This window comes from Aspergillus thermomutatus (assembly GCF_002237265.1).
Source record: "Aspergillus thermomutatus strain HMR AF 39 chromosome Unknown NODE_9, whole genome shotgun sequence".
Lineage (NCBI taxonomy): Eukaryota > Fungi > Ascomycota > Eurotiomycetes > Eurotiales > Aspergillaceae > Aspergillus > Aspergillus thermomutatus.
The window spans coordinates 148,896-174,312 of record NW_020798057.1 but is presented as its reverse complement, the minus strand read 5'-3'; the positions used below and the strand labels follow the sequence as shown (position 1 = coordinate 174,312).

General features: G+C 53.0%; 11 protein-coding genes across 11 annotated transcripts; 6 read left to right on the top strand and 5 right to left on the bottom strand.

Annotated features, from left to right (window-relative positions):
* Positions 1-560: 560 nt before the first annotated feature.
* CDV56_109350 (MOSC domain-containing protein) lies at positions 561-1,163 on the top strand (the record flags this gene model as incomplete). The annotated part of the gene is made up of 1 exon (XM_026762969.1): positions 561-1,163. The coding sequence occupies one exon, from the start codon at positions 561-563 to the stop codon at positions 1,161-1,163; it is 603 nt and encodes a 200-aa protein (XP_026618378.1).
* Positions 1,164-3,989: 2,826 nt separating this feature from the next.
* On the top strand, positions 3,990-5,969 carry CDV56_109319 (putative glucan 1,4-alpha-glucosidase; the record flags this gene model as incomplete). The annotated part of the gene is made up of 3 exons (XM_026762938.1): positions 3,990-4,224; positions 4,287-5,121; positions 5,177-5,969. 3 exons carry the CDS (start codon positions 3,990-3,992, stop codon positions 5,967-5,969), a joined length of 1,863 nt encoding a protein of 620 aa, XP_026618377.1.
* A 599-nt stretch (positions 5,970-6,568) lies between these two features.
* Positions 6,569-7,738, top strand: CDV56_109305 (putative zinc-containing alcohol dehydrogenase; the record flags this gene model as incomplete). The annotated part of the gene is made up of 4 exons (XM_026762924.1): positions 6,569-6,929; positions 6,977-7,429; positions 7,478-7,573; positions 7,623-7,738. The coding sequence occupies 4 exons, from the start codon at positions 6,569-6,571 to the stop codon at positions 7,736-7,738; spliced, it is 1,026 nt and encodes a 341-aa protein (XP_026618376.1).
* Positions 7,739-7,848: 110 nt separating this feature from the next.
* On the bottom strand, positions 7,849-8,577 carry CDV56_109300 (uncharacterized protein; the record flags this gene model as incomplete). Its single annotated transcript, XM_026762919.1, has 1 exon — positions 7,849-8,577. One exon carries the CDS (start codon positions 8,575-8,577, stop codon positions 7,849-7,851), a length of 729 nt encoding a protein of 242 aa, XP_026618375.1.
* A 403-nt stretch (positions 8,578-8,980) lies between these two features.
* On the bottom strand, positions 8,981-10,297 carry CDV56_109277 (T6SS phospholipase effector Tle1-like catalytic domain-containing protein; the record flags this gene model as incomplete). Its single annotated transcript, XM_026762896.1, has 3 exons — positions 8,981-9,966; positions 10,018-10,197; positions 10,246-10,297. The coding sequence occupies 3 exons, from the start codon at positions 10,295-10,297 to the stop codon at positions 8,981-8,983; spliced, it is 1,218 nt and encodes a 405-aa protein (XP_026618374.1).
* A 1,629-nt stretch (positions 10,298-11,926) lies between these two features.
* Positions 11,927-13,475, top strand: LAP2 (M28 family metallopeptidase; the record flags this gene model as incomplete). The annotated part of the gene is made up of 2 exons (XM_026762865.1): positions 11,927-12,004; positions 12,063-13,475. The coding sequence occupies 2 exons, from the start codon at positions 11,927-11,929 to the stop codon at positions 13,473-13,475; spliced, it is 1,491 nt and encodes a 496-aa protein (XP_026618373.1).
* Positions 13,476-14,350: 875 nt separating this feature from the next.
* CDV56_109227 (YoaK family protein) lies at positions 14,351-15,079 on the bottom strand (the record flags this gene model as incomplete). The annotated part of the gene is made up of 1 exon (XM_026762846.1): positions 14,351-15,079. One exon carries the CDS (start codon positions 15,077-15,079, stop codon positions 14,351-14,353), a length of 729 nt encoding a protein of 242 aa, XP_026618372.1.
* Positions 15,080-15,655: 576 nt separating this feature from the next.
* CDV56_109215 (YeeE/YedE family protein) lies at positions 15,656-16,746 on the top strand (the record flags this gene model as incomplete). The annotated part of the gene is made up of 2 exons (XM_026762834.1): positions 15,656-15,816; positions 15,867-16,746. The coding sequence occupies 2 exons, from the start codon at positions 15,656-15,658 to the stop codon at positions 16,744-16,746; spliced, it is 1,041 nt and encodes a 346-aa protein (XP_026618371.1).
* Positions 16,747-16,909: 163 nt separating this feature from the next.
* Positions 16,910-19,057, bottom strand: CDV56_109189 (copper amine oxidase; the record flags this gene model as incomplete). Its single annotated transcript, XM_026762808.1, has 4 exons — positions 16,910-17,109; positions 17,158-18,069; positions 18,122-18,701; positions 18,752-19,057. 4 exons carry the CDS (start codon positions 19,055-19,057, stop codon positions 16,910-16,912), a joined length of 1,998 nt encoding a protein of 665 aa, XP_026618370.1.
* Positions 19,058-19,463: 406 nt separating this feature from the next.
* CDV56_109171 (glycoside hydrolase family 76 protein) lies at positions 19,464-20,864 on the bottom strand (the record flags this gene model as incomplete). Its single annotated transcript, XM_026762790.1, has 3 exons — positions 19,464-20,042; positions 20,096-20,785; positions 20,850-20,864. The coding sequence occupies 3 exons, from the start codon at positions 20,862-20,864 to the stop codon at positions 19,464-19,466; spliced, it is 1,284 nt and encodes a 427-aa protein (XP_026618369.1).
* A 984-nt stretch (positions 20,865-21,848) lies between these two features.
* CDV56_109135 (putative C6 transcription factor) lies at positions 21,849-24,301 on the top strand (the record flags this gene model as incomplete). Its single annotated transcript, XM_026762754.1, has 8 exons — positions 21,849-21,886; positions 21,940-22,038; positions 22,101-22,369; positions 22,421-22,965; positions 23,016-23,289; positions 23,336-23,511; positions 23,559-23,742; positions 23,790-24,301. 8 exons carry the CDS (start codon positions 21,849-21,851, stop codon positions 24,299-24,301), a joined length of 2,097 nt encoding a protein of 698 aa, XP_026618368.1.
* Between the last annotated feature and the right edge of the window lie 1,116 nt (positions 24,302-25,417).

Below are 25,417 nucleotides of genomic sequence, written 5' to 3'. Positions count from 1 at the left end.
AAAACGGTGGCTGAATAGGACTTGGGAGATTCAGGAACACTGCGGTGCTCAGTCCACCTGCTGTCTCAGTACGCAGTATTCCAACCGGAAGTCTCTCAGCTATGGTTGGACATCGGAATTCTCTCAGCCTCTCAGGCCTCCCAAGTACGTGTCGGATCAATGGAGTTCATGGCTGTGTTCGCCAATTCTAAAGGTATCAGATCGGCTGTCGATCAACCGAATGCAACCTAAGTTAGGCCCCTGCGAGGCTTGGTCGATGGTTAGTTTAGGCGTCCAATCATGCAGTTTGTACGAAAATAAACATTTTTAATTAGAGCGACCACATTCTCGTGGCTTTGGAAGAGTGTTCGAGAATGGACAGCTGAAAACACGAGGTCACATGTTCTTGTGTGAGTCATGTCACCGCAACGTTGTCCTTATTCTATTCTCTTCTCCACTTCATGTATTGTTGAAGAAGGTAGTTTCATCCCAGATCGGTTGGAATCTCCAGTCAGCGAGCCCATCAAGTGGCTTCGGGAAGTCTTGTGCAAAGCATCGCGTCGGATTTCCATACCTCAACCATGGCAGCCCCTCACTCATCGCTACCCCATGTCCTCTCAGTGACGGCCTCGGCCTCGCATAACTTCTCCAAGAACGCCGTCTCTTCCATTACACTTATCGCCGATCTCGGTGTGGAAGGGGACTGTCACGCCGGCGAGACAGTTCAGCACCGCTCACGCCTCCACATCAAGCCTCCACCGGCAAATCTTCGCCAGGTGCACCTTATGCCCATAGAAGTGCTGCGAGAGATCTGCGCAACATTGCCGACTGAGGAGATGAAGACGCAGCTCCTGGCGCCTGGTGCTCTAGGGCAGAATATCACCACGGAGGGTGCCGATCTGTTGAGTCTCGGTGCTGGGACGGAGATTCGTTTTGTTGGAGATGGCGTGGCTGCGGGCGATGAGGCGGTCATTGTCCTCACGGGGTTGAGAAATCCGTGTCCTCAAATTGACAAGTTCCAGGCTGGATTGAAGGACCGGTTCTTGGTTCGTGATGAAGATCGTCGCATTGTCAGGCGGTTGGCGGGTGTCATGGCTACGGTGAAGAAGGGAGGAGTCGTTCAGCCTGGAATGAAGCTAGTTATCGAGGAACCTCTACAGCATATCCCGTTGGATGCGGTTTGATGTGAGGACTACGTCTAGTCCTGACCTGGCTGCTACGTGTTTATGACTCAATTCGAATGGTGTTCGGTATTCTCCCATTCGTAAGGAATCTCTCTGCTTGACTACACTGAGCTATCTACTACTCCTGGTAGAAATACATGATAAAGAACAAGGAGGACCTAAAATTAAAGAACACATTCCCAACTTCTGCCGAGCCTGTCGCCGTCTTCTGTCATATACCAAACTCTCCCCAAATGACGCCCGTCTTTGTCGTAGATTTTAGGCGTGCCACATCTCGGGGCCCAGTGCATCCGTGTAGGGCCCAGGTATGCCCACGCAGGGACGCTATCGCCGAGATTTAGATTGTCACTAAATTGAAGCTTGACTGGATGTGGAATGGAAGACCGTACGCGTCACACATATTGATGGAGAGAGCCCTTTGAATTAAGGATTAGCAAGGCCAATTCATGGCTAAGACCAACAAATATCGAGCTCCTTTTGTGTCTGCACAGCATCGTTTGAGGTTGAAGAGGAATTGTAACCTACAAGTGTGTGTGCAACCTGGAAATCATCACCCTGATGCAGTGCCAAATCGTCCGAAGTGCCCCGGATATCCAGTCCAGATTCGCCTGTGCTGTTTGAGATCCGAATTGTCCATCTTGCTGCTTCTGCTGAGACTTCTGCACTGCTGCTACCAAATCATTCACCACTGCCTCCAGCCGTTATGTGGCTGACATGACGAGCATTCGCTTGTGGTTGCGATCATCCTCGAATGAAAACCTCAATATCCAGTTTTCGCCATCGGCATCGGGCAGGAGGCCTCCCATCGATCAGTGGATGGAATCGGGGAGCATGGCGGAGGATACGCGGAGGCTATCTCGGATACCTCTTCTGCACTTCTCCGGCAGGGCCGAGTCACTCAGATGCTGCAGGCTGCCGTCACCAGTCCAGGTTGACGGTGGTTTGAGAACTTCTTCCAGTACTGAAGTCGGTCGCAAACCCGTCTGTTTCCAAGTGCCATATCGCATTCCTCCGCTGAATGCCTTCTCTCACTTTTTGCTTTACTACATGATGCAATACAGCCTGGCATCTCTTCCTGATTTGGTGACGATGAGAGCGAGGGCCCATGAAGTCATTCCCACAACGCAGATTCCAGTCCAAGAGATTACCGACCAGATTTGCATCCACCATTTGGCTGAAAGGCTTTAATGAACGACTACCAAACAGGGGGTAGCTGGCTTCACGCTGCGTATGCCGACAATCGATTCACTGATGTGGTATCGTTCAACAATATCCTCTGTCAGGAATGTCAGAGCCTCGGCGTGCAGTATTCCATACCAAGCAAATGGACAAGCTATGTCGCCGTCGACCGCATGACAGAAGAGGATCACTTTACCGTGGCTAAAGGATCTGTGAGGGCCGAAAGAGCCGAGCAAACTGAGGGATCTGAGACCGCCAAACCAGTCTTGACGGCCCGGCGTTTTTATTACAGATCCGATAGTGAATAAAAAAGACGAAGAATGGACTATGGGGTCTGCAGTGCCGAGGGATCATCTTCCGATAGCGACGACGATGATGATGACGTTGAGAATGAATCAAATACGGGTGCCTTTGAAGCCCTGACATGTATTCTCCGTGATGTCTCGTCCTATTCGAAGACAGAAGACGAGCAACCTGTGGTGTGCCTAGCAAAGAGGGCAAAGAAAAAATAGTCTTATCCCCTACTACTACTTTCACCACTACTGGGAGCACTTGACCACGGCCTCAGAAGGAACCATCATCTCTATCTCTAGCGGATCGTGTTCATTCGCAAGCAGCAAGTGGTGGATTTGAACTGTCCAACCCAAAAGTCACAATGCTCCTGTGCACCGAATTCAAGCAGGGTGTGCGGATAAGAGCTATGCTGTTGTCGGAGGCTTTGACGAACTGTCTGCTATAGGCAGCGATTATTTATACACGCTCTATTTCAACATGTTTGTCGTCTTTTGGATCGAGGGAAGGCATGCTGGGCCCATGGGACTATGGGAGTTGCAGACTGGCAAGGCAAGGCGATGGTAAAGCAAAAGGATAAACATGATACGGCAATTTAGCAATACTACTACTGAAGAGAGGAATCCGAAGACCATTGAGGAGCATTTAAGAGATTGGAGGGGATTATAAGGGAAGAGTTAGAGGAGCAATAGTATACAAAGTGGATATTCTAAAAAGAGCTTGACAGTGATGATTAGGTTCATAATACCTGTGTAGGGCTCACCGTACAGTGAATCTAGCGTAAGAAAGAGTGCAGAATAATCTGTGAAATGTACTATATTTCAAGACAGGCCTGCTAAGCAAGACTAATTGGTATAATCAGCGATAAATCTCCGGGCCCCATCCTATTAGCAAGACCTCGGGCAAACAGACAAATCAGCTATGAGAGCGGTATTGTTCTTTTCCTGCCGAGATTCATCAGGCAATAGTCTCTCCATTTCCCCAGAGAATATCTTCGAATAAACTTTGGCTTTCTCCGCGCGTTCGCACTGCGCATTATTGTCTCTGATTCTGTGTATCTAGCATACAGTTTATCCCCACAGACTACTGGAGACTTCTTTAGCCACTGTCTGTGATTCTTTGTATAAAAGTGAAGCCTCTAAGTGGTCGGGATGTCGGCCTTTCTTTTGGAGTGTAGACAGAGAAGGGGATCCATTTACTCTTACTGAATAATTCACTAAGACTAACAATCGGGCCTAGTAATGGTACTAGACTATTGAGCCATCCCCTCATAATAATACATAAAGGGGACCTCACCCGCACAGATCTCTTCATTCATGAGGAATTTCTGTGCTACCCATCCAGCGGATAATCACCATGCATTTTCCCCGCATTGCGGTAGGCATAGTCAGTGTCCTCGGACACTTGGCTACTGCTTCGCCTGTCAATGAAGTTGCTGAACGCTCTACTGCATCGCTGGATTTCTACTTCCTTAAGGAGGGACTGTTCTCCTACAAGAGCATTTTGAAAGCCCTTGGAAACACTGGCAGCAATGCTCCTGGCACAGCAGCGGGGTTGTTCATTGCAAGCCCTAACACAGAGAACCCAGACTGTACGTACCGTCCAGAGAACCCTTAGTAGGAATAAGTTGACTCAATTCACTCCGTAATCTAGACTTCTTTACCTGGACTCGTGACTCTGCATTGACTTTCAAAGGCCTCGTCGATATCTTCGTTGAGAGCAACAATGTCCTCGGGGTCGATTTCAACGCCCTTGAAAGCCACATTCAGGACTATATCTCTTCCCAGGCAGTCTTGCAGAACGTGTCCAACCCATCTGGCAGGCTTTCTGGTGGGTCTGGGCTCGGCGAGCCCAAGTTCGAGGTCAATTTCAACCCGTACTCTGGCGGATGGGGCCGTCCACAGCGCGATGGACCTGCTCTTCGTGCCATTGCCATGTTGACCTACATGCGCCATCTGATTCAGCACGGAAAACAATCTGTGGCCTCCGACCTGATCTGGCCCGTTGTTGTCAATGATCTCGCCTATGTCGCTCAGTACTGGAATAACACCGGATTCGATCTGTGGGAAGAAGTTGACGGCTCCTCCTTCTTTACAACTGCCGTGCAGCACCGAGCTATGGTTGAAGGTAGTGCGGTGGCTCAGGCTCTTGGAAAGTCCCATGCGGCTTATGACTTCGTCGCTCCACAGATTCTCTGCTTCCTGCAGAGTTATTGGAACGGGAGCGCTATTGTCTCGAACATCAATGTCAACGATGGCCGTTCGGGCATCGATCTCAACTCGATCCTGACCAGCATTCATACTTTTGACCCTGCGGCGGGTTGCGATGATTCGACCTTCCAGCCCTGCTCATCCAACGCTTTGGCAAATCATAAGGTCTATGTGGATGCTTTCCGCTCTATCTACGGTGTCAATGCGGGTCTTGGCCCTGGAAAGGCTGCAAATGTCGGTCGTTACCCTGAGGATGTTTATCAGGGAGGAAACCCGTGGTAAGTTTAAACAAACCTTGTCGATTATGTTGTGCTTGTCTTCTGATGATCAAAGGTACCTTGCGACCCTTGCGGCAGCCGAGCAGCTGTACGATGCCCTCTACCAGTGGCAAAAGCAAGGTTACCTGACCATCACGCAAACCTCTCTCGCCTTCTTCCGTGACTTCTCGTCGAGCGTTGAGCCAGGCACTTACAAGTCCAACACCCCCACCTACAAATCCCTGACCCAGTCCATCCGCACCTACGCTGATGGCTTTGTCCTCCTTGTCGAGAAATACACCCCAGGCAACGGCTCCTTGGCTGAGCAGTATGACCGCAACACCGGCGTTCCTCTCTCCGCCAACGATCTCACCTGGTCATTCGCAGCCTTCCTCTCCGCCCTGCAGCGCCGCCTCTCCATCGTGCCCGGCTCCTGGGGCTCCTCCTCTGCGAACACGGTTCCCACCGCCTGCAGTACAACCACCGTGACAGGCACCTACAGCGCCGTGGCACCTCCCTTCCCTACCTCCACAGCTCATTGCGTCCCCGCTGTGACCGTTCCCGTCACCTTCTGGTTCATCAAGAATACCTACTGGGGCGAGAATGTGTACATGACCGGTAACGTCAGCGCTCTCGGCAACTGGAACACCAGCGCTGGGTATGGTCTGAATGCTGGTCTATACACCTCCAATGAGAATCTTTGGTTCGCCACGGTGGAGGGACTCGAGCCGGGTGTTACCTTTGAGTACAAGTTCTACAAGACTGAGCCTGATAACTCTGTGACGTGGGAGGGTGGAAACAACAGGGTGTATACGGTTCCTACGGGATGTCCTTTGGCGCCGCAGGTCAGTGCTGTCTGGCAGTCTTAGAAGGACTAGCATGAGCTTCAGACGATTGGTGGAAGTAATCAGATAGACAATCTCAGTTAGACTGGAATATCTATGAATATTATGTTTATCGGACAAGCCTGTCCTCCACCGGATACTATGATGAAATGGCAAGCTGAAGCCAGCATACAATCGCCCCTTTTGACCGCTGAGTGCTGACGAGCCTTGGATCCTGACAAGATTCTCTAATGTTTCAGTCCATAGGATTTCTCGGCTATCGCTACCTATTCTAGCTCAATAAGTACTCCTGATAAGCACTACATCTGTGAGTTTGTGCTTTCATGCATGGTGCTATACTCCCCCAATCAACACCCCTGCATGAATACGTTCAACCCTTGTTTGTTTGCTTGATGGTAACAACTCCAGCAGAGGCAAATGAATAGGCTGCTCAGCTCTCCTGTGCCCCGCGTGACTTTCTTGGCCGAGTTGGAATATTTTTTTGTTTTTCTGGCCGGCGAAGCGTCTATAAAAGAGGGCCCAGTGATGTCTCGGACCTACTGTCCGGCATCTACCTCCATCCTCAAATTTTGGTTTGAAGTTGTGATCTACATAATCAATCTGTGCTCCAAAGGCCCGCAAAGATGAAAGCAGTTATCTACACCGGCGACAGAAAGATCACGGTCGAAGACCGCCCGAAACCAATCATTCTGGAACCCAGCGACGCCATCGTCAAGGTCCTTCATACCACTATATGCGGGACAGACCTGCACATTCTCCAAGGCCATGTCCCGTCATGCACTCCAGGCCGCATCCTCGGCCACGAAGGAGTGGGCGTCATCGACTCTCTCGGCGTCGCCGTCACATACTTCGCCGTCAGCCAGGCCGTGCTCGTCTCCTGCATCACGTCCTGCGGGACCTGCCATTACTGCCGCAGGAAGATGCCGTCTCAATGTGAATCGGCGGATGGATTCTTGGAAATCGGATCGATGGCACACAGGCCGAGTACGTCCGCATCCCGCATGCGTCGTTCTCGCTGCATGCGCTGCCAGAGAGCATCGACCCGAAAGTCGCTGTTACCCTGTCGGATACGGTCCCGACTTCTTATGAATGTGGGATCCTGAATGGTGAGATTCAGCCCGGGTCGACCATCGCGATTATCGGAACTGGTCCGATCGGATTGATGATCCTCCAGATGGCGAGGAATCTGTTCGGTCCGGCCATGACGGTGGTCGTGGGAAGGGGTCAGCCCAGGCTGGAGACGGCCAAGTCCATGGGTGCGGATCATACACTCAGTGTTCTCAACGGGCAGGAAGCTGTGATTTCTTCGGCTCTGGCGGTGACCAAGGAGCGAGGGTTCGATGTGGTTATCGAAGCAGTGGGGACTGTTGAATCTTTTGAGATTGCGCAGGCTCTGGTAGGCGCTGGGGGGACCATCGCCAGTCTGGGTGTCTTTGGAGAATCGTGCCCGCTTCACCTGCAGAAGTTGTGGAATCGCAATATTTGTATTTTCATGTGCCTATGCTGCGATGACCATCACTGACTTCTTCTAGGCCTGAGGACTCGGCTAATTGATGCTGTCACTACCCCCGATTTACTGAGAATGGTAGAGTCTGGTGGCATCGGTCCTCATTTTCTGGTCTCGCACAGTGCGTCTCATGACTTCTATTACCTTGGTCACACTAATGATCGTCCCAGGCTTCACATTCGAAGATATTCACGACGCCTACGAAGCGTTCGAGGTGTCCTCCAAGCATGGAGCCCTCAAGGTGGTAATAACCATGCCTGAGCCTACTACGAATGGCTCTTCATAGTCTTATCTCTGTCCCTCGTCTTCATTGCAGACATTGACCACAATTACTTGTATATCCCTGAATATCTACCAAGCAAATGAATAGCTCCCAACGTAGCGCCTAAGCAGAGATCAGTCATGATGCCCTCCAGCACCCGGCATACCCCACGCCTTCTCCCCATTATGCATTCGATACCACCCATGCTCCAGCTCCAGCACTCCCCTCCCACAAGCCGGGAACTTCGTCCAACCCGGCGTCCCCCAGGACTGCAGATCCGTCGCCCGATCAAGCAACATCTCCCCACAGTGCCCTGTATGTCCCAGTCCCGCTATATACCCATCAAGATGATCAAAGCCGCCGTCGAGAATCGCCTGGTGCGTCTTCTTCCACATGAACACGCAGTGCACGACGTGGTATTCGTAGCTCGTGAAGAGAAACTCGAAGTCGCCCTGCTGAACAAACTCCTTCGAGACGAGGTGCTGCCCCTCGGCGTCGAGCGACCATTGCCAGTTCGTGTAGTTGAGGAAGTCGTTTGTCAGGTCTTCGTTGTAGCAGGCGGGTGGGAGCCAGGAGAAGGACATCAGGTCGAAATGGCATCCGGCTGCTTTGGCTTCGGCGGCGGATGTGCCGCAGCGGAAGAGGCGTTCTGGTGATCGGGGGGCGCGGGATTCGTGTGGGCCGTTTGCGTACGCTGTCAAGGTGAAGATGCCGGTTGTTACGGAGATGATGAGGGCCAGGCTGGAGAGGAGGGTCGCATTAGAGCGGTGGCCAGGACTGGCTTGTGGCTGTTGAGTTGGTGGTGTTGTTTTGTCACAGACGAACTCTTCATCTTCATCTCTTCTGAGGCGCGTGTAGTTCATCTTGTTGTGACTAGATAGAGTTCTCTCTCGCTGGGCGTGCTAGATCTTGCCGAATTCTCCAAGAAGGTGCAGAGCGAAGGAGTGTCGCCTTTGTTGTTGACTTCTGTTCCGTCCTGGTAGAATTAGTATGCAAGGGATGAGGAATCGGCTGCTCGGATTTACGACGTCGAATGGAATGTGCAGAGTGTTTTTGTGCAGTTTTCCCTGCAAGGGGCGTTTGTTTGGAACTTGTCATGACCTGCAATTATACCATTATAAACGCCTCGAAGCTGTATACAAGGCGAGCATTTCTTCCAGAATAGGTTGCATCACAAGACACCAGAAGTCGCACCTGCACCAACCTAGACCTAACTAGATCTGAGCCCAGATTCCTCAAACGCCATAAGAAACCACAAAGTCATAATTAATCCTCCTCGGTGACATGCACAGTCCGAATGCGACCCTTCATATACTTTTCCGTCGGCAACGCAGGAACCTCGAAGATCTGCTTGCCAGACGCCAGATCCCAACTCTTCCCATCATGGCGTCCTTTGAGCGCGGCGCAAGGCCACTTGGCGAGATTGCGATCCCGGACAGATTCATGAACGACTTCGTTCGTGATATCGGACTCTTTGCCAACTAGGTTATACCCCAGCGGTGTGCGAGTTGACGTCCCTCCCAATCCACCCTGCAAGGTTCGTGTTAGACTACTGTGATTGACTTTCCCTAGACTCGTCGCCCATGGAGTCGTCTCACTCTCCTGCGCAAGCGGGGGATCATCGAATAGATACTCGTCAATGTCAAAGCTCAGCTGACCATGCTTCAGGCACTGCGCGATCATCCACGCCAGAGTGATGTTCGACAGCCGGGGGTTCTCGCCTCCACCCCCGACATCCGTATGAACTCCAGAGAACCACACCTGGAGCAGCTCCTGCCCCTCGTTCTTATGCGGGATATGCCACAGCGTGGGCTGGAATGCCGTGCGCTCCTCGTCCAGCGACAGCGCATGGAACGCACATCGCACGTTCTCGTGCAGCACCGTATTCCGCAGCTCCAGCTTCTCGCCCGAGTCTCGGCCCAGCCACGCCTTCTGAAACCCAACCGTATCCCACACCCCGATAATCTCGACCGTGAACCGCGGCAGAGGATCCCGGAACCCCATCCGCTTCCGCTTCTCTGGCGTATACCCTGTGATCTGGTGGTTGTAGAAATCATCATACACAAGAGCAAAGTTGTCCATGCCGCGCGGGGTCAGCAGACCCCATTGGCAGACGAGGCCGGCAACTGCGCGCGCCGTGTACGCGCCGCGCGAAAAGCCAAAGAAGTAGATCCTGTCGCCCTCGGTGTAGTTGTCGGCCAGGAAGCCGTAGGCTGCTCGGACGTTGGCGCTGACGCCCAGACCGGCCACGCCTGGTCATGTTAGTATCACTTCTGGCCAGTCCTCAGTGGGTAGTTACGTACCGCCCCAGTATTTGTCTCCGAGACTGGTTCCAACGCCTTTCTGGTAGTACATGATCTGCGGGATCTCGTGTCGCTGCCCATCTTCGCCTTCAACGACTGCAAGGCGGCTCAACGCTCTGCTAAAGCGAGTGACGTTGGACGGCGGTTGGGCCGCGTCGGCGAGCGAATCCTGCCATGTGCCTGGCCAGGTCAGCAATGTGTTTTCCAGGGGGATTTGAAGCTATCTACCGTCACAACAAACGATGAGTCGTTTCTGAGGGTAGCGCTTGATATCAGACATGGTATTAGGTCTATTACGAGGAGCTGAAAAAAGGTAGAGACAATTGGTAGGAGCCCAGAGACAGAAATATAACTAATCTGTTGTAGATTCTCTTGTCTCTCAGAGCGCAACGCAGGGCTTATACTTGAACCTAACGCGCATTGCAATTTTCTTTGTCGATGTCTCTGCTGATCATCAGCTGAGAAGGTCATCTCATGACACTGACGAAAACAGACCTTTTGGGCAATAGACTTTGTGATTGCTCCGAATTCATTCCACATTGTGACGTAAGGCTGAAATGGGCTGGCTGACAGAGGCCAGTGCTGGGGCTGAGGAGCACAAATTGGCACAATCATTGGGCGAAGATTTGCTTTTGTCTTGTGAATACACTATGGGTTATTGGTTTGGTAATTGATTGGAGTTCGTCTTCAGCAATAGGCTGGTCTGTTCTTTGGCGACGCCGTCAGAAATTTAGCGGGGGAGCGGCTGAGCGATATATTCAGCTATCGGGTATTATTCCCACTGCCTAGAATCAGTAATGCGACCAAGATCAAGTGGCTTTCATACATGGACTATGGCAGATTGTCATCAGTCACTCTCACAGTTCAGTATCTTTCCTGTTGAACGGTTCATAGGTTGCAACATTGAGACATTAGTATACGTCAGGGAACCAGTGGGTATTCAACATGTCTTAAGCAGTTGCAGATCTCCTCATTCATGACAGAACAGAGATATTTGTACATGACTTGCAGCTATCATGGCCCAGCCAACATCATCTGTAGCTACTCAAACTCATGAGGGGAAGTCTGCCAAGGCGATGAAAGCAACAATGTCTTGAGCACCATTCAAGAAGCAGTGAGGAATCAAGATATTTTCTATCATGTTCTCCATGCTAGGTCGCACTCTTCAGGGTTCAACACTTTCACGAGTAGATTAAGCCAAGCTTCCTGGGTCTTGGGAGCCGGAATTCCAACGGAGAGCGCCGACGGATGGCGGGGGTGGCGGACGATAGAGTGGGGGATATCTATATACTGCTACATAAGAGAGATGTCGAGTAGAATAGCAATCATAGCCACCTGAAGCTGGTTAGCTCAACAGTTTTTAGGCACAGTTTGGACTCTGGAGTGTATGCTGCCAAGCTATAGTAGTAGTAGTACAGCACATGGCCTTGTCTTGAACTCTTGATCCCCATGATAAATGCAAGATATGGCCTCATCTCATCTCATCTTCATCTTGGCACTCTAACCACAAACAATACAGTCCTGGATAATGCCGTTTATCATCGGACTGAAGCCTGCCGTTGCCAAAGCTATCTGCTGTTACCCCGACTCTTATCTCTGCCAAGTCAGACTATCCTCTTGGCCGTCTATTTACTCCTCCTGCCAAGACGTCTTTTTCTGCTCCGATGCAACTCCAGGCGGGATGAGGTGCCATTCCGCGAATACTTGCTGCGATGGCGCGAAGGGAATTGTTCGGGGTGGCGGGAATGCAGTCGCAATTGGCAGTAGCGATGGCCTTGATGTGACTGTATAAAAGGCATGCGATGATCGGCAAGTCGATAATTATTCACTCTTCTTCGCCAACTGTAGTATTGATTCGCTTTACAGCTAAGCAGTGGGAGAGTCAGCGACCTATTCTTACGGCGTCAATATGAAGCTGCTCTATCTCACGTCGTTTGCATCTCTAGCCCTGGCAAATGGCCCAGGATGGAAGCCCCCGGTTAATCCTGTCAGTGTTCCTCTTGGTTTGTCTTCCTACTTAATGCTGACACACCCTATCTATATAGAAAGTCTTTCCTCATATGATTAACTTGAGGGACCTGATGCATGGCGCTCAAAAGCTGGAAGACTTCGCCTATGCCTACCCCGAGCGCAACCGCGTCTTTGGGGGACCGGCCCACGAGGACACCGTCAACTACCTCTACCGCGAGTTGAAGAAAACCGGCTACTACGACGTCTTCAAGCAGCCGCAGGTCCACCTCTGGACCAGAGCGGACCAGTCTCTCACCGTCGGGGGCGAGGCCTTTGCGGCCAGCACCATGACATACAGTCCCAGCGTGAATGTCACAGCTCCGCTGGCGGTGGTGAGCAACCTGGGCTGCGTCGACTCGGACTATCCCGCCGACTTAGAGGGCAAGATTGCACTGGTCTCGCGGGGCGAGTGCCCCTTTGCGACCAAATCCGTGCTAAGCGCCAAGGCTGGTGCGGTGGCTGCGATCGTGTACAACAACGTCGAGGGTTCTCTGGCGGGGACACTGGGCGGCGCGACCAGCGAGCTGGGCCCCTACGCTCCCATTGTCGGCGTCAGCCTCTCGCACGGACAAGCGCTGATCAGCCTGATCCAGACCGATGCGGCCGTGGCCAGCCTGTGGATCGACAGCCAGATGGAGAACCGGACCACCTACAACGTGATCGCGCAGACCAAGGGAGGCGACCCCAACAACGTCGTGGCGCTGGGCGGCCACACGGACTCGGTCGAGGCCGGCCCCGGTATCAACGACGACGGCTCCGGCATCATCAGCAACCTGGTCGTGGCCAAGGCGCTGACCCGCTTCTCGGTCAAGAACGCGGTGCGCTTCTGCTTCTGGACGGCGGAGGAGTTCGGCCTGCTGGGCAGCAACTACTACATCGCCAGCCTCAGTGCCACCGAGCTGGCCAAGATCCGGCTGTACCTCAACTTCGACATGATCGCCTCCCCCAACTACGCCCTGATGATCTACGACGGCGACGGATCGGCGTACAACCTGACCGGGCCCGCGGGCTCGGCGCAGATCGAGCGTCTCTTCGAGGACTACTACAAGTCGATCCGCCGGCCGTTCGTGCCCACCGAGCTCAACGGCCGCTCCGACTACGAGGCGTTCATCCTGAACGGCATCCCCGCGGGCGGTCTCTTCACCGGCGCGGAGGGGATCAAGACGGAGGAACAGGCCAGGCTGTTCGGGGGCCAGGCGGGCGTGGCGCTGGACGCCAACTACCATGCCAAGGGCGACAACATGACCAACCTCAACCGCGAGGCCTTCCTGATCAACTCCAAGGCCACGGCGTTTGCGGTGGCGACCTACGCGAACAGCCTCGAGTCGATCCCGGTGCGCAATATGACCACCGTGGTCAAGCGGTCGACACGGGCCAGATCCACGAAGAGGACTCCTCACGCGCATGCCGGCGGACTGGGATGCTACAAGGATCGGGTGGAGGAATGATTCTTCTTCCTTTGAAGCAGGAAATAGTATCCTGTCGGAAACGTCTCATGACTCTACGATGTAGATACAAACACGTCAACAATAACAATATCATTCGTCATTCATAACCCCTTAGCCTCTCTCCTTAGCCTCTCCCCTTAGCCTCTCACTTAGCCTCTCACTTAGCCTCTCCCTTAGCCTCTCTCCTACTGTACCACGCACTTTGAAACGGCTAGTCAGGCAGGACTGGGCCCCTTGGGAGGATACTCCTTGCCGTCGGCGTTGACCTTGGGCGTGCAGGTGCAGCGCTCGGACTCGGGCACCTGGTCCATGACGGAGGGGATATGGTTTCCGCAACCCCACCAGGTTTTCTTCTCTGTGTCGGGTTAGGACGGCTCTGTTGGCAGGCAGAACGGAGACATACGGCAGTTGCTGCACTTGGACGGCATGCACATTTTGTAGAGTGGAGGACTGGAGGTAAAGGAAGTGGCTTGTATGTTTGGGATGGAGGTTAAAGCGTGAAGAGGGGCAATTCCACTAAATAAATAGCACAAAAGGCGGGTGCAGCATTAGTCATAATCAAGTCATTTCTTCATTATTATTAGCAGAAAGAACCAGAGAGAGTCAAGAGTCGCCGATTGATGGTTCCCGAGACCCCGAGAGACCGCCATTCGATGACGATGATGGAATCATGGAAATCATGTCTATAGATTGACCTGACGAGATGAAATGAGGGGGTATGAAAGATGGACTATATAATATAGAACAGGAGGTTAAAATAAAGTAGACTGCCGTGCTGATCTGAGGACCTTGAGGATTAGATCTGGGGTATTATCAGTCTGTACTATGCAGGAGAGTAAGCAATAATATGCCGCCAATAACGCAAGGATGAGGAATCACTTCTCCAGTCTCTTTTCCAAGGATTTATTCCACAGCAACGACACCGTCACCACAGCCTTCCCAACGGCACACCACAACATCGCAAACGACGAATTAACCGCCCGCTGCGCAAACGCACCGACAAAGCATCCCGCCGTCAGCATCACCAGGAACATCACCCGTCGATTGCGCAGCCGGTTATGTAGCTTCAACAAGCCCGGATCCACCACCACATCCACATACGCCGCCGTCGCCATGGCCGTCGTGATCTCCGTGATCTTCAACGACCGACTCATCGCCACCTGCGCCCCCGACGAGAACGCCAGACACGCAATGACCCCCAACGCCGCAGCACCCTCCTGCTTCAGCGGCACGGCGTACTGCACGATCATCCCGACGAAGACCAGCACGGTCTGAATGACGCTGCTCAGCAGAAGCCAGAGCCGGCGCCGGACCCCGAACCGATTCCCCAGCTGGCCCATGACCAGTCCCCCCGCGATGAACATCCCCAGGCTCATGCCGATGTTGGGGAAGCTGTAGGCGTTATTGGCGAGGCCGGCGACCCCGATTGCGAGGAAAAGGGTGTTGCCCGTTTGGTTGGAGGCGAAGCAGGTGTAGTCGGGCCATGTTGCGGCGTCTTGGATGCCGGTTGCGAAGGAGAGGAGGAGGAGTTGGGATTCGAGGAGGAGGTCTTCCCGGATGTCCTCGTTCAGGTAGGACCAGATTTTGGAGAGGGTGAGTTTCATGATGAGGGATAGGACGTTAGTGTGTCTCGCTCGAAACAGGGGGTGCTGGCATATTGGCTATATGTCTTTTATGCCTGACTGTAACGATCTGTCGGCCGGGAGTCGGGGACTCTCGGGGATGGCAGTTTGATATACACTGAGGAAAATATTCGGATTCGTGGATATAATCCAGCTTCTATTCACTCGGGTGAGTTTGAACGGCGAATGACTGTATAACTGGTAGACCAGATGTGGCAATGGGCGATTTTGCAGACATTCATGTTCAGTGGCACAGAATTTGTGGAGAGATGAAATACGAAAAGGATGATCGACTTTGACCGTTTATAAATGATCCATAGTCCTGCTCAAAATCAATAGATATCCAGGCAGGAAGAAGACTATTCCCGCTTTCGCCACATCGGGCAATGGGCACCCCCATGCCCTCATTCCCCGACGCTTGGATGATTGACTCGGGGAAGTGAACAAACTTCCGGGAGCGTCCATCGTCCAACAAATATAAACCCCATGGACTCCTGCATGCATCCATCCGATGCTTGGCGCGTCTCATACACCGTCACATTTCCCAATTCCAGCACCATGACAGTGACAGATCTCCTGCCCTCAACAATCACCGGGGCCCTCTTCGGAGCGGCGCTCACCGTCTCGGGCGTCTACCTGCCCACCACCATCATATCGCAAATGCAACTGCAGGACTTTCACATGCTCAAGGTCTTTCTCACTGCCAGCTCCACCAGCGCGTAAGTCAATCTCCCTCTCAAACATCAGAAACCCAACTAAGCCCGTCCAGCCTCGTCATCTCCCTCTATGAACGCCTCATCCAACGCCCCCTCAGCCGCCGTCCCCCCTCATCCATCGGCTGGCTCGGGCCCTACGACGGCAACATCATCGGCGGCGCCATGGTCGGCGCAGGCATGACCCTGACCGGCGCCTGCCCCGGGACCGTCCTCGTGCAGGTCGGCACAGGCGTCTCGTCCGGCCGCTACGCCCTGCTCGGCGGCCTCCTAGGCGGCCTCCTATACGCCAGCGTGGCCCGGGTTCTGGGCCGCCAACCCGGCGCATCCTGCGCAGCGACAACCGGAAAAACCGACAACAGCCTCCCCGGAAAACTAGGCATCAGCCCCGGCACCGCCACGCTGGCCTTCCAGACGATGTGTGTCTCGCTCATCGTGGCGGCCAAGTACCTCGCCCCCGGACACGCACACGCAGCCGTCGACCCGATCGTCGGCGGAATTCTCATCGGTCTTGCGCAGCTGGCGAGTCTGCTCATGACCAAGGCGCCTGTGGGCGTGTCGACGAGCTACGAGGATATCGGGCGGTGGGTGTGGGGTTCCATCAACAGGGGCGCGAGTGTGGAGCCCGTGTCGTCGAGGGAACAGAAGCCTGCGCTGCCGCTGACCAAGTCCGTTTGCTTTGCGGGGGGGATCCTCGCCGGTAGCTATCTGATCTCGCGGATGGTGCCGGAGTTGGTGAGGGCGGATGCGCTGCCGATTGCGCCGTTGAGGGGGGTGTTGGGGGGGCTGGTTATGGTGTTTGGCGCGCGGGTTGCCGGGGGCTGCACCAGTGGGCATGGCATCAGTGGGATGAGTATGCTGGGGACGAGCAGCATTATCACCGTGGCGTCGATGTTTGCGGGAGGGATTGGGCTGGCGTTTGGGATGGCTGCTTGATTACGTTCATCATCTGGTCGCTGTCTTAGTAGATCTTGTTGTGTATATGGCATGTATTCGATTGTTTTGATCCATACGGATTACGTCTCGGGACAATAGTGTCGTTGCTACAGGCACAACAAGATAGATCGTCAAGCATGTATTCCTATGTCTGTTCAATTCACTACAACTTCACCTTGGCAGGAGCGCAGCAAACAGCCGGCTCAGGATGCAGCGTCGACTGGTTGAATGACTGAGAAGACGCGGGAACATCCAGCGCCGGGTTCTTGGTAAAGAAGCCATCCGGCTTGAGCATGACACTGACACGTTCGACCGGCATCACAGGAAAATCCTCCACCCGGGGGTTGTGCGTAAGACCAAAAGCTAGGACTCCGTCAGTGAGGCCTCAATGCGGGAGCCTGTCAAACTTACTATGCCACAGGACAAGATCCTCATTCTCTACAGGGTCATTGCGCTTCACCCACTTCTCCACGCCCTCACTCTGCTTGCTCTGGTTGGTGAATTCTCCAGCCGCATAGAGCTCGTCGTCCTGATACTTGGTCACCCAGATCGGCTTGGTGGCGAACTCGGCCCGCTTGTAGCCAAACGACCTGTTACCGGCGAGAATCATCTGGCTCGGCGAGGTCTGCAACTTATATGCCACCGGCTTATAGGTGATGGGATTGATGCAGGCGTCGTTGCGGATCTTGAACACCCGATGGCGCTCCACGCTGGTGCTGGCGCTGCCGCTGGTCCGCAGGACGGTTTGTTCCGTGGTGTATCCGACCAGGTACGGGTTATTCTCGTCCTCGGGCATGGCAACGCTGTCTTCGTAGTAGACTGTGTTTTTGAACCCGTCGACGGCGGGGTCGATACGGAAGGAGAACATGTGCTGGTGGAAAGGCGCCATGACACCAGGCCCAACATTCGTTCCCCAGGGCACTGTCGTCCCGAACTTCTCGTTGTCGAACGGCACAGTAGAGAGGATGCCCGTCGCGCGAACCTCCAGCTCGATGTTTGCAGCTTGGTCGAAGATGAAGGCGAAGATGTACTCGTAGTTGGAGACGGTGCAGATCATCTGGACTACTAGCTGGCGGTTGCGGACCACCGTGGCGGCGCCGGTGCGGTAGTTGGTGTGCTTGTGCTGCAGGCCATTATCTTGCTCGTGCAAACAGATGACGTTCTTCAACTGCACGGGGTTGCCCTTGGAGTCAGAGCGGTACCCGTCAAAGTACTTGATGTGACCGAGACAGTCGCAGCCAAGCGAGAGTTGGTTGGCAGTGATGCCGAATCCGACGTCCCCGACGTCAAAGGCTTGCTTGCGGTGGTAGGGGGCACGCGGATCTATCCTATTAGTGACTTCTCTTGTCCACAGTTATGGAAGATGGATGCATACCGCCATACGGTACGGTCATCTCGGACACTGACAGACGGTAAAACACATTGCGTCCGTCATAAGTGGTGTTGTAGATGACCAACCCTTCACGGGTGTTGAAACCCACGCGGAACTTCCACTTCTGCCACGAGACCAGATTCCCCTGTACATTGAATGATGGGCCCTCGGGCTGTTGCACGATATAAGGCTTCAGATCCGTCCGCAGTGGTTCTGTGAGCAGATCATGCGCATACTGAATGGTCTCCACCACCTTCCACGGCTGAGTCTCGGTGCCCTGGGCGTCCACACCACCCGGGAGATAGTCCATACGGACGAGTTCGTGGGTGAGCGCATCGAAAACAGGCGAGAATTTGCAGGGAGTAGAGTAGTGGTTATTTTGTGGATGGTCGGTGGTCACCACGTACATATAGCACTGGAACAGGCGGCGGGTTTCCTTGGGGTCGTCAGTCCCGTAGATCCAGGGATCGTTGCACACCGTCACCCCCGGCGGCAGTTGCAATTTAGCAATCTCTGCCTGCACAGCGGGGTGGCTCAGACAGAGTTGTTCGATTTCAATCAGTTCGTCTGCATCGACCGGGCCCTAATTGTGTCAGAAGAACGTTAAAGGTTCATCTATTGACATAAACATACCTGAACCTCTTTGGGCAGCTGCTTGGCATACACAACAGACCTTGTCCCCGCATTGAGCAACGCTTTGTAAAATGCACCGTTGTCTAGACGATGGAATAGAACCTGTAACAACCGGGTTGGTGCCGCCGGCAGAGGTTTCCCTAATCTCTCGGCTTCGATGTACGGTACAACCTCCCTTTTCAGAGGTTCGTTGACATCGATTTTCTTGTATCTCAGGGAGACTCCCGGGAAAGCCGCTTCCAGGACCTTGACGGCCAGCTGGATTTCTCCGGGAGTGATGGGGTCAAAGGGATGAAGAGTCGTCATTATGTCTACAGCGCACCGGAAAAGAATTAATGATTTGCCGTACGACCTGACCTACAACTCATCCCTTTGACCAGGGTCATAGGGTCTATATATACCCTTTTTCGAGGACATGGCTAATCCGGGGAAAGATACGCCCTGCAGTCCTCGTGTTGTGCGCGATGCATCAAAGACCGCTGATTGGTGGTCGGATGCCTTGCTCCTCAGGCATGGAGTCACGTGCACCCCCCTATTGGCCATCTCCGACCCCGGCGTATCTCTTGCCCAAAAGGGTTAGCGCGTCACGCGTCTTATCATTTCCTCTTTGCTCCAGACCGACAGAAACGGACAACAGGAGAAGACACGCTTCGTTTCATTGGACATTCATCCATTATCATGGCTATCATAGCTATTATGCCAACGGCCAGTGTCATGTCACAATAAGATAAAGATACCCCCCCAGCAGTAACCCCAATGCCGCCGTTGCAATCCACGCGATGATTCGATCAGTCATGGTGACGGTGCTGGAATCGTCGGGCAACACAGATTCGTCCGAGGATCCCGTCCCCGCCGCACTGTTCCCTTTACTCGTTCCTCCCGTGCGATTCGTCAAGGGCCCCGCGACCGTCTCGAACAGATTCACCTGAACCACCTCCAACGCCGACATCTGCTGTCCCACCCCCGTCGTGCCGTCGTACTGGCCCGTCGTCCATCGCATTCCGCAATACGTCCCCGTCTTGCCGCCGACACATTGCGCTGCTGCTGCCGTGGCCGAAGCCCGCAGTCGAGTCACAATGGTATCGCGGGTCCAGGGAGCCAGCTGCGCAACATCACCCATCCAGCGGGCCAGATACGCTTTGAAGGAGTACTGGTCGGTTTGGCACGTGTTGATCGTCTCGCAGGCGTATTCATAAAGCACATTCTCGGACGATTTGTTCGGCGAGAGGAAGAGCCTCTGCGCGTCGAGGAGACCGTCGATGCGCTTTTTCCATATGGAGTTGCCTTTGGTCTTGCAGGGTCAGCCGCTTCCTCATTCTTGGGACAACTGACTAGGAGACATACATAATTCCACATATGCGCGGCCCCATGCAGAAAGACACCATTGTTATATGTCCATTCAACGCGATTGAGCTCGGAGCAATTGTCGCTTTCGTAAGCCCCGTCGAAGACCTGATAATTCGGACCGATCAATCCAGTATCCGTGACCCAGTCCCAGGCCTTGTTCGCCCATTCGGCATACATCGCATTCCCTGTATAGCGTGCGAGTCGGGCCGCGATATTGAAGAAGCCTCCGTTGGAGATGGAGTTGCGATACGTGTATCCGTTGTTGAAGGAAAAGATCTGCCACTTCAGTCCACCTCCACAGGTCCGATCGTCCCAGCGCGCGGCCTGCTCGTTGAAGACCGCTTGCGCCATGGCCAGCCACGACGGGGAGTCTTCGGGCGGGTTGGGGAAATTATTTTCGGCGGCCATGAGTGCGGTAAAGGCCCAGAAGGCCTGGTCATCGTTGCCCTCTGTGCGGGTCTGGTTGGAAGGCATAAAGTCGCCCGCGGATCCGGCCTGATGCAGAATAGCCTGCATGGTGATGTTGTTATAGGTATCGTCGCCGGTATATCGCCAGTAGTTGACAAGGGTGCCGAAAAAAGCGCCGGCTTCCCACCAGTAGTAGGGATCGGGGAGGTTACCTGGGACGTCGCCGGTGTTGTTGCCAGTGTAGAAGCTGACGAGGTCCCAGGCTAGTTGACTGGCTACCTGTTTGATATTTTCTAGGGACCGTTAGGTTACTTCTGAGCGAGCAATGTTCTTGTGAGCTCACCTGCATCTGTAACATTGAGATCGAGTGCGATGGCTCGGAAGGGGAGTAATAATAACAATAATAGACACAGATGTAAAGATAAAGGCCAGTGACGCTGGCATTGACGTCCCATCCTGGACGTCTCGATCATAATTGACCACAAGGAGAGGAACGAGACGATTACTCTGGAGTAATCATCTCAAATGAAAAGAGCGACTGTTGAGACGAACAGACAGCCTAGGCTGATAACAATACTCAGCCCTCGATGGCTGCAGGAACCCTGTCCAGGCCTTAGACTGTGGCAGACAGTGCAACACCCATCCTTGAGCGATGTGAAGGTGAAGACTTTCCTGGATGTGAAGTCTTTACCGGCTTTGTCTGCAGTGACTGACCAGGTTAAAACTAAGAACTCACTCAAAAATGGGCAACAACCATGAACTAGTAACGTCAGTCGCACCATCCTGATCAATCAATGACCCAGCCGATACTAAGAATAAACGGCAGGGAATAGCCGCCTCTCATCAGGCCAGAGCATTAGTCGCTGGATCAGTACAAAGCGCCAGCCAGGCATCTTGGAACCAATGGAGAAACAGCTACTGCACAATGCCACGCTATCTCATACAACAAGAAGCATTTGAATGGGGCTTGGTAAGCTTAATGGAGCAACAGCTGTTTCAGCCTGGGGATTAGTGATTCGTTTCAGACCGGCTGGGTCATTGGCGAGGATTCATTGAGATAATGTGAGGATTGATATCTTGACTCTGTACTCCCCCTGCAGTCTCTGCAACCCCCTTCGTCGTATTTCATATGGATATCCTCGCATCTTCGATCTTCACAACTAACAACAGAGGGAGAAGAAATACAATAGCCATACTCAGTTTACTGACCAATCATATCCCACCTGTCCCTCTCAGTCTGCGGGGTTCATTGGTGACTAAAATGCCAACGACAGAATCAAAGACACAGACATAACTAGTAGGTCAATGGTACGATACTTTAAACATAGTGAAAAGAGAATCGATGGAACAGTCAGCTCGTTCCAAGCGCACTTCCAACGCGTACGTCGATGAGGTTCCTAGCCGAGTGCCTGACTGACTGCCACAGCTGTCAGCGATGTCGAGCTCGCAAGGTCAAATGTTCCGGAACGCATCCGTGTGACAAGTGTCGCCATCGGCAGCAAGTCTGTGTCTTTGAGGAAGATCGGAAGATTGTAGTGTCAGAAGAGTATGTCGGGAAAGACCAACAGAATGTTTTGTTCTAACGGACATTGAGATTGTTCCTTTCGCTCAAGAGAAAGGTCAGCGAACTAGAAGGCTCGCTTATATCGACCCCGTCGAAGCGGCCTCGCGTCTTACAGGGTCATCCCAGTGATTCTGAGTCTAGCGGTTCAAAAGAAGCGCCACAGTCAGTGTCGGAGCCATGCAGACTCGCTACGCCTGAGCAACATGAGTTGAATCGGTACGATGAGCGATTCGCCTCCAATCCCTTGGTATCTCCATCCACATATGTCAAGAATAGCGGACGCACGCAACGGGCTTGGTGTATGCCATTGACCTCTAGAAGTAAGGAGCTCGCTAATGATCGACCATCAGTACTTCTCGGTCCGACCTCGACCTGGTCGTTTAGTCGTCGGATCCTCAGCACGATTCAGAATCGACTTAACCCTACGACTACCAGACCGATCCCTTTAGCTGTTGACGGCGATGCATATCAGATTCACTGGCGCCAGGCCAGCTCCCAAGAGATCCCGGATACCAGCGGACTCCCTTCTCGCGATCAAGCAATCTACATGCTCAACACGGTCCGTTTCCATTTTGACCATTTGTATCAGCTCTTTGACGAGGGGGACTTCGTCCGTAACTTGGAGGAGTTCTATCATAACGCATCCGCAAAGGTCCAGGAATCCAGGCTGTGGTACGTGCAGTTTCTGGTCGTGCTGGCGTTCGGAGAGGCGTTGTTGGCACCCGTGCGAAGAGCCTCGAATACTGCATCATGGACAAAGTACTTCTCTCGAGCGATGTCGCTACTACCAGATACCACGGCGCTCTGGCAGGATCCTCTTCTGGCCATTGAGGTTCTGGCGCTAATTGGGCTGTATCTTCACTCGGTGGATATGCGGGACTCGGCCTATTGCTATGTATGCCTCTGGCCCATTCATGATGGATAGACTACGACTGACGAGCGCAGATCGGTCACGCGATGCGTATGGCTCTGGTGGAAGGCTTGCATCGAGCTCTTCCAGTCGAACAACTTGGCCAGAAACGTGTCGAACGGTGTACGAAGATCTGGTGGACGGTATACATTCTCGACCGCAAGTTCTCTGCTTTGATCGGGTCGCCGAATTCGGTGAATGATGGGGATGTAACCACGGTCCTGTGGGACCCGAAGAGCTGCTCCCAAGAGACAGCAGCCTTGAGCCTTCACGTCAAGATCACGCAGGTCATCACGCGGGTGTTGAATAGTAAGCGACCTGCCGGCTGGTAATGACAGGCTAACGTTGCGCACAGCGGTATACAGTGCAAACGGGAAGTTGGGCGCTGCCTTCCTTCACGGAATTCGCTCCATATTACATGAGATGACCGACCTGTCGCGGGAATTGGAGGAGGTTTTCGCTCATCGATTCTCGAGTTCGGTGGATACTCTTTCCGGTGTGACCACTCGGTTGACACTTTCATGTCATTCGGTGAGTGTCCTTCCTTTGATCAGGGACCAGGTGGCTCATGGAAACAGTGCATTATTGTCACCGCTCGTCCACTCATCCTGAGTTTGCTCTGGGAACGACTCAGCTGCTTCGAAGAGGGCGACGTCTTCCGAAGTCTGTCTTCCCCCGTTCGAACCCTGATTCAAGCGTGTATCGATTCATCACTCAGATCTTTGAAGATTCTAACGGCTCTGCGAGATCAAAACATCCTTGGTTAGTACCAACGCCCGCAACTGACCCATGACCTGACAGCAAGACAGAAAGTTTTCTCCCCTTCGACCTCGAGAACCTGTTCTCGTCTTTCTTCATTCTATCCTTGATCTCCGCCATCTTGCCCGGCACACTACCAGACCACAGCTACCGCGAGATGGGCTTCAGTCTGTTAGACGAGATGATCGCCAGGGGAAACCGCGTCGCGCAACTTCGCAGATCAGAGATTGAGCTTCTCGAAGAATTGGTGCAACCACTAGTACGACCAGAGACCCTTCATCGCGAAGAGGGCACGGGAGTTCCTCCCGTTGACTCAATCAATGAAAGAAACTCTGTGGCTCGAGAGGAGCAGCACGGAATGGGTCCAGATGCAGAAGACCCCAGTCCAACTCCTGCGGTCACAGTGACACAGGAGGAGGATCTCCTTTTCGACTGGCGGGATTTCGGACTATCGTTGAATCATATGCTCTCAGCGACCGATGAGTTGAACGCGAACAGCTTGGTCCCTGGGGGCGAGGGCGAGGAATTACCAACTGACTTATGGTTGTGGGGTGATGGCTAGCCTTACGTTTCCGTTCTCTCGACGTGAATAGAGCATAGGGCATTCGATAGCATACTTGGTAGTGTTATGAGCTATTATGGTGCTGATCTTCTAGATTAGACCAACTCGTTTGAATGGCGCTATTGTTGCTCTTGTGAGGTACAGCAGCCATGTACTGTCTGCCGAACCACCACCTCTTGACTCGTCTCAGAATGGCTATATGAAATTTAGCCCACAAACGCAGAATATCTACTTGAATGTCCAAATATAAGCCACACGATGCTGCCATTTGATAATTATAAACGTTCTAGCAGCACCAGTGTAGGAGAACTGACGCGTACGGTGCCGGACACGAAGAGCCTGGAGCATGAGATACACCGAAATCAGCAAAATGAGTTCCAAATGACTGATCTCTTTCCTGTAAGTGAATTCGTAATTGAAAAGACTACGTATGCAGATACGCGGATTCGGATATTGGCCCGGATCTTCAGACTTACACCGGCTATTCCTCGGTCTCAATTGCCGATTCAGTTGATCTTTATAATGTGAAAATGCTACTCATACAACCATGATTGAACCTGTAACGGTCCCAAGAGAACTATAAGAGCAGGCGAGGATGCAAAGCCATGGCTCAAGTGTTCAGAATTTGATGGATTCGTCAGCGCACTGTGCATACGTATCTCAGCGCAGCCATCCTCAAAGCTAATAATTTTGCGCATCAACGTGTGTGCCTGGACTAGAATCGTTCGATAGTACCAAGCATTCGTCATCCCGATCTAGATTTTGGCCTCAAACCAATGGCTGCTGTTGGCGGGTCGGAGGCGTTCGTTAGAGCCGTTGTATACGTAAGTGAAGGGATCCACTCGCTTTTCCTCTTAGAAGAAATGCGACAATTGTACATCCCTCATCATTGTATGCTTAGGACGATACAATCGATACTTAATGCATTAAGAAGAGTATAGGACGGGTGGAAAGTTGCTCTTATCGTTTGAAATAGTCGGTGTGGGTGGTATATATGAAGCATCTGTTGCACATCAAGGGCGCGACAGGTGGAAGACTGAAGATGACTATGGGCGTGACGCTGTCGATTATTATTCTGCCCAGTGGCAGGCTGATACAATATCATAGAATCTAGGC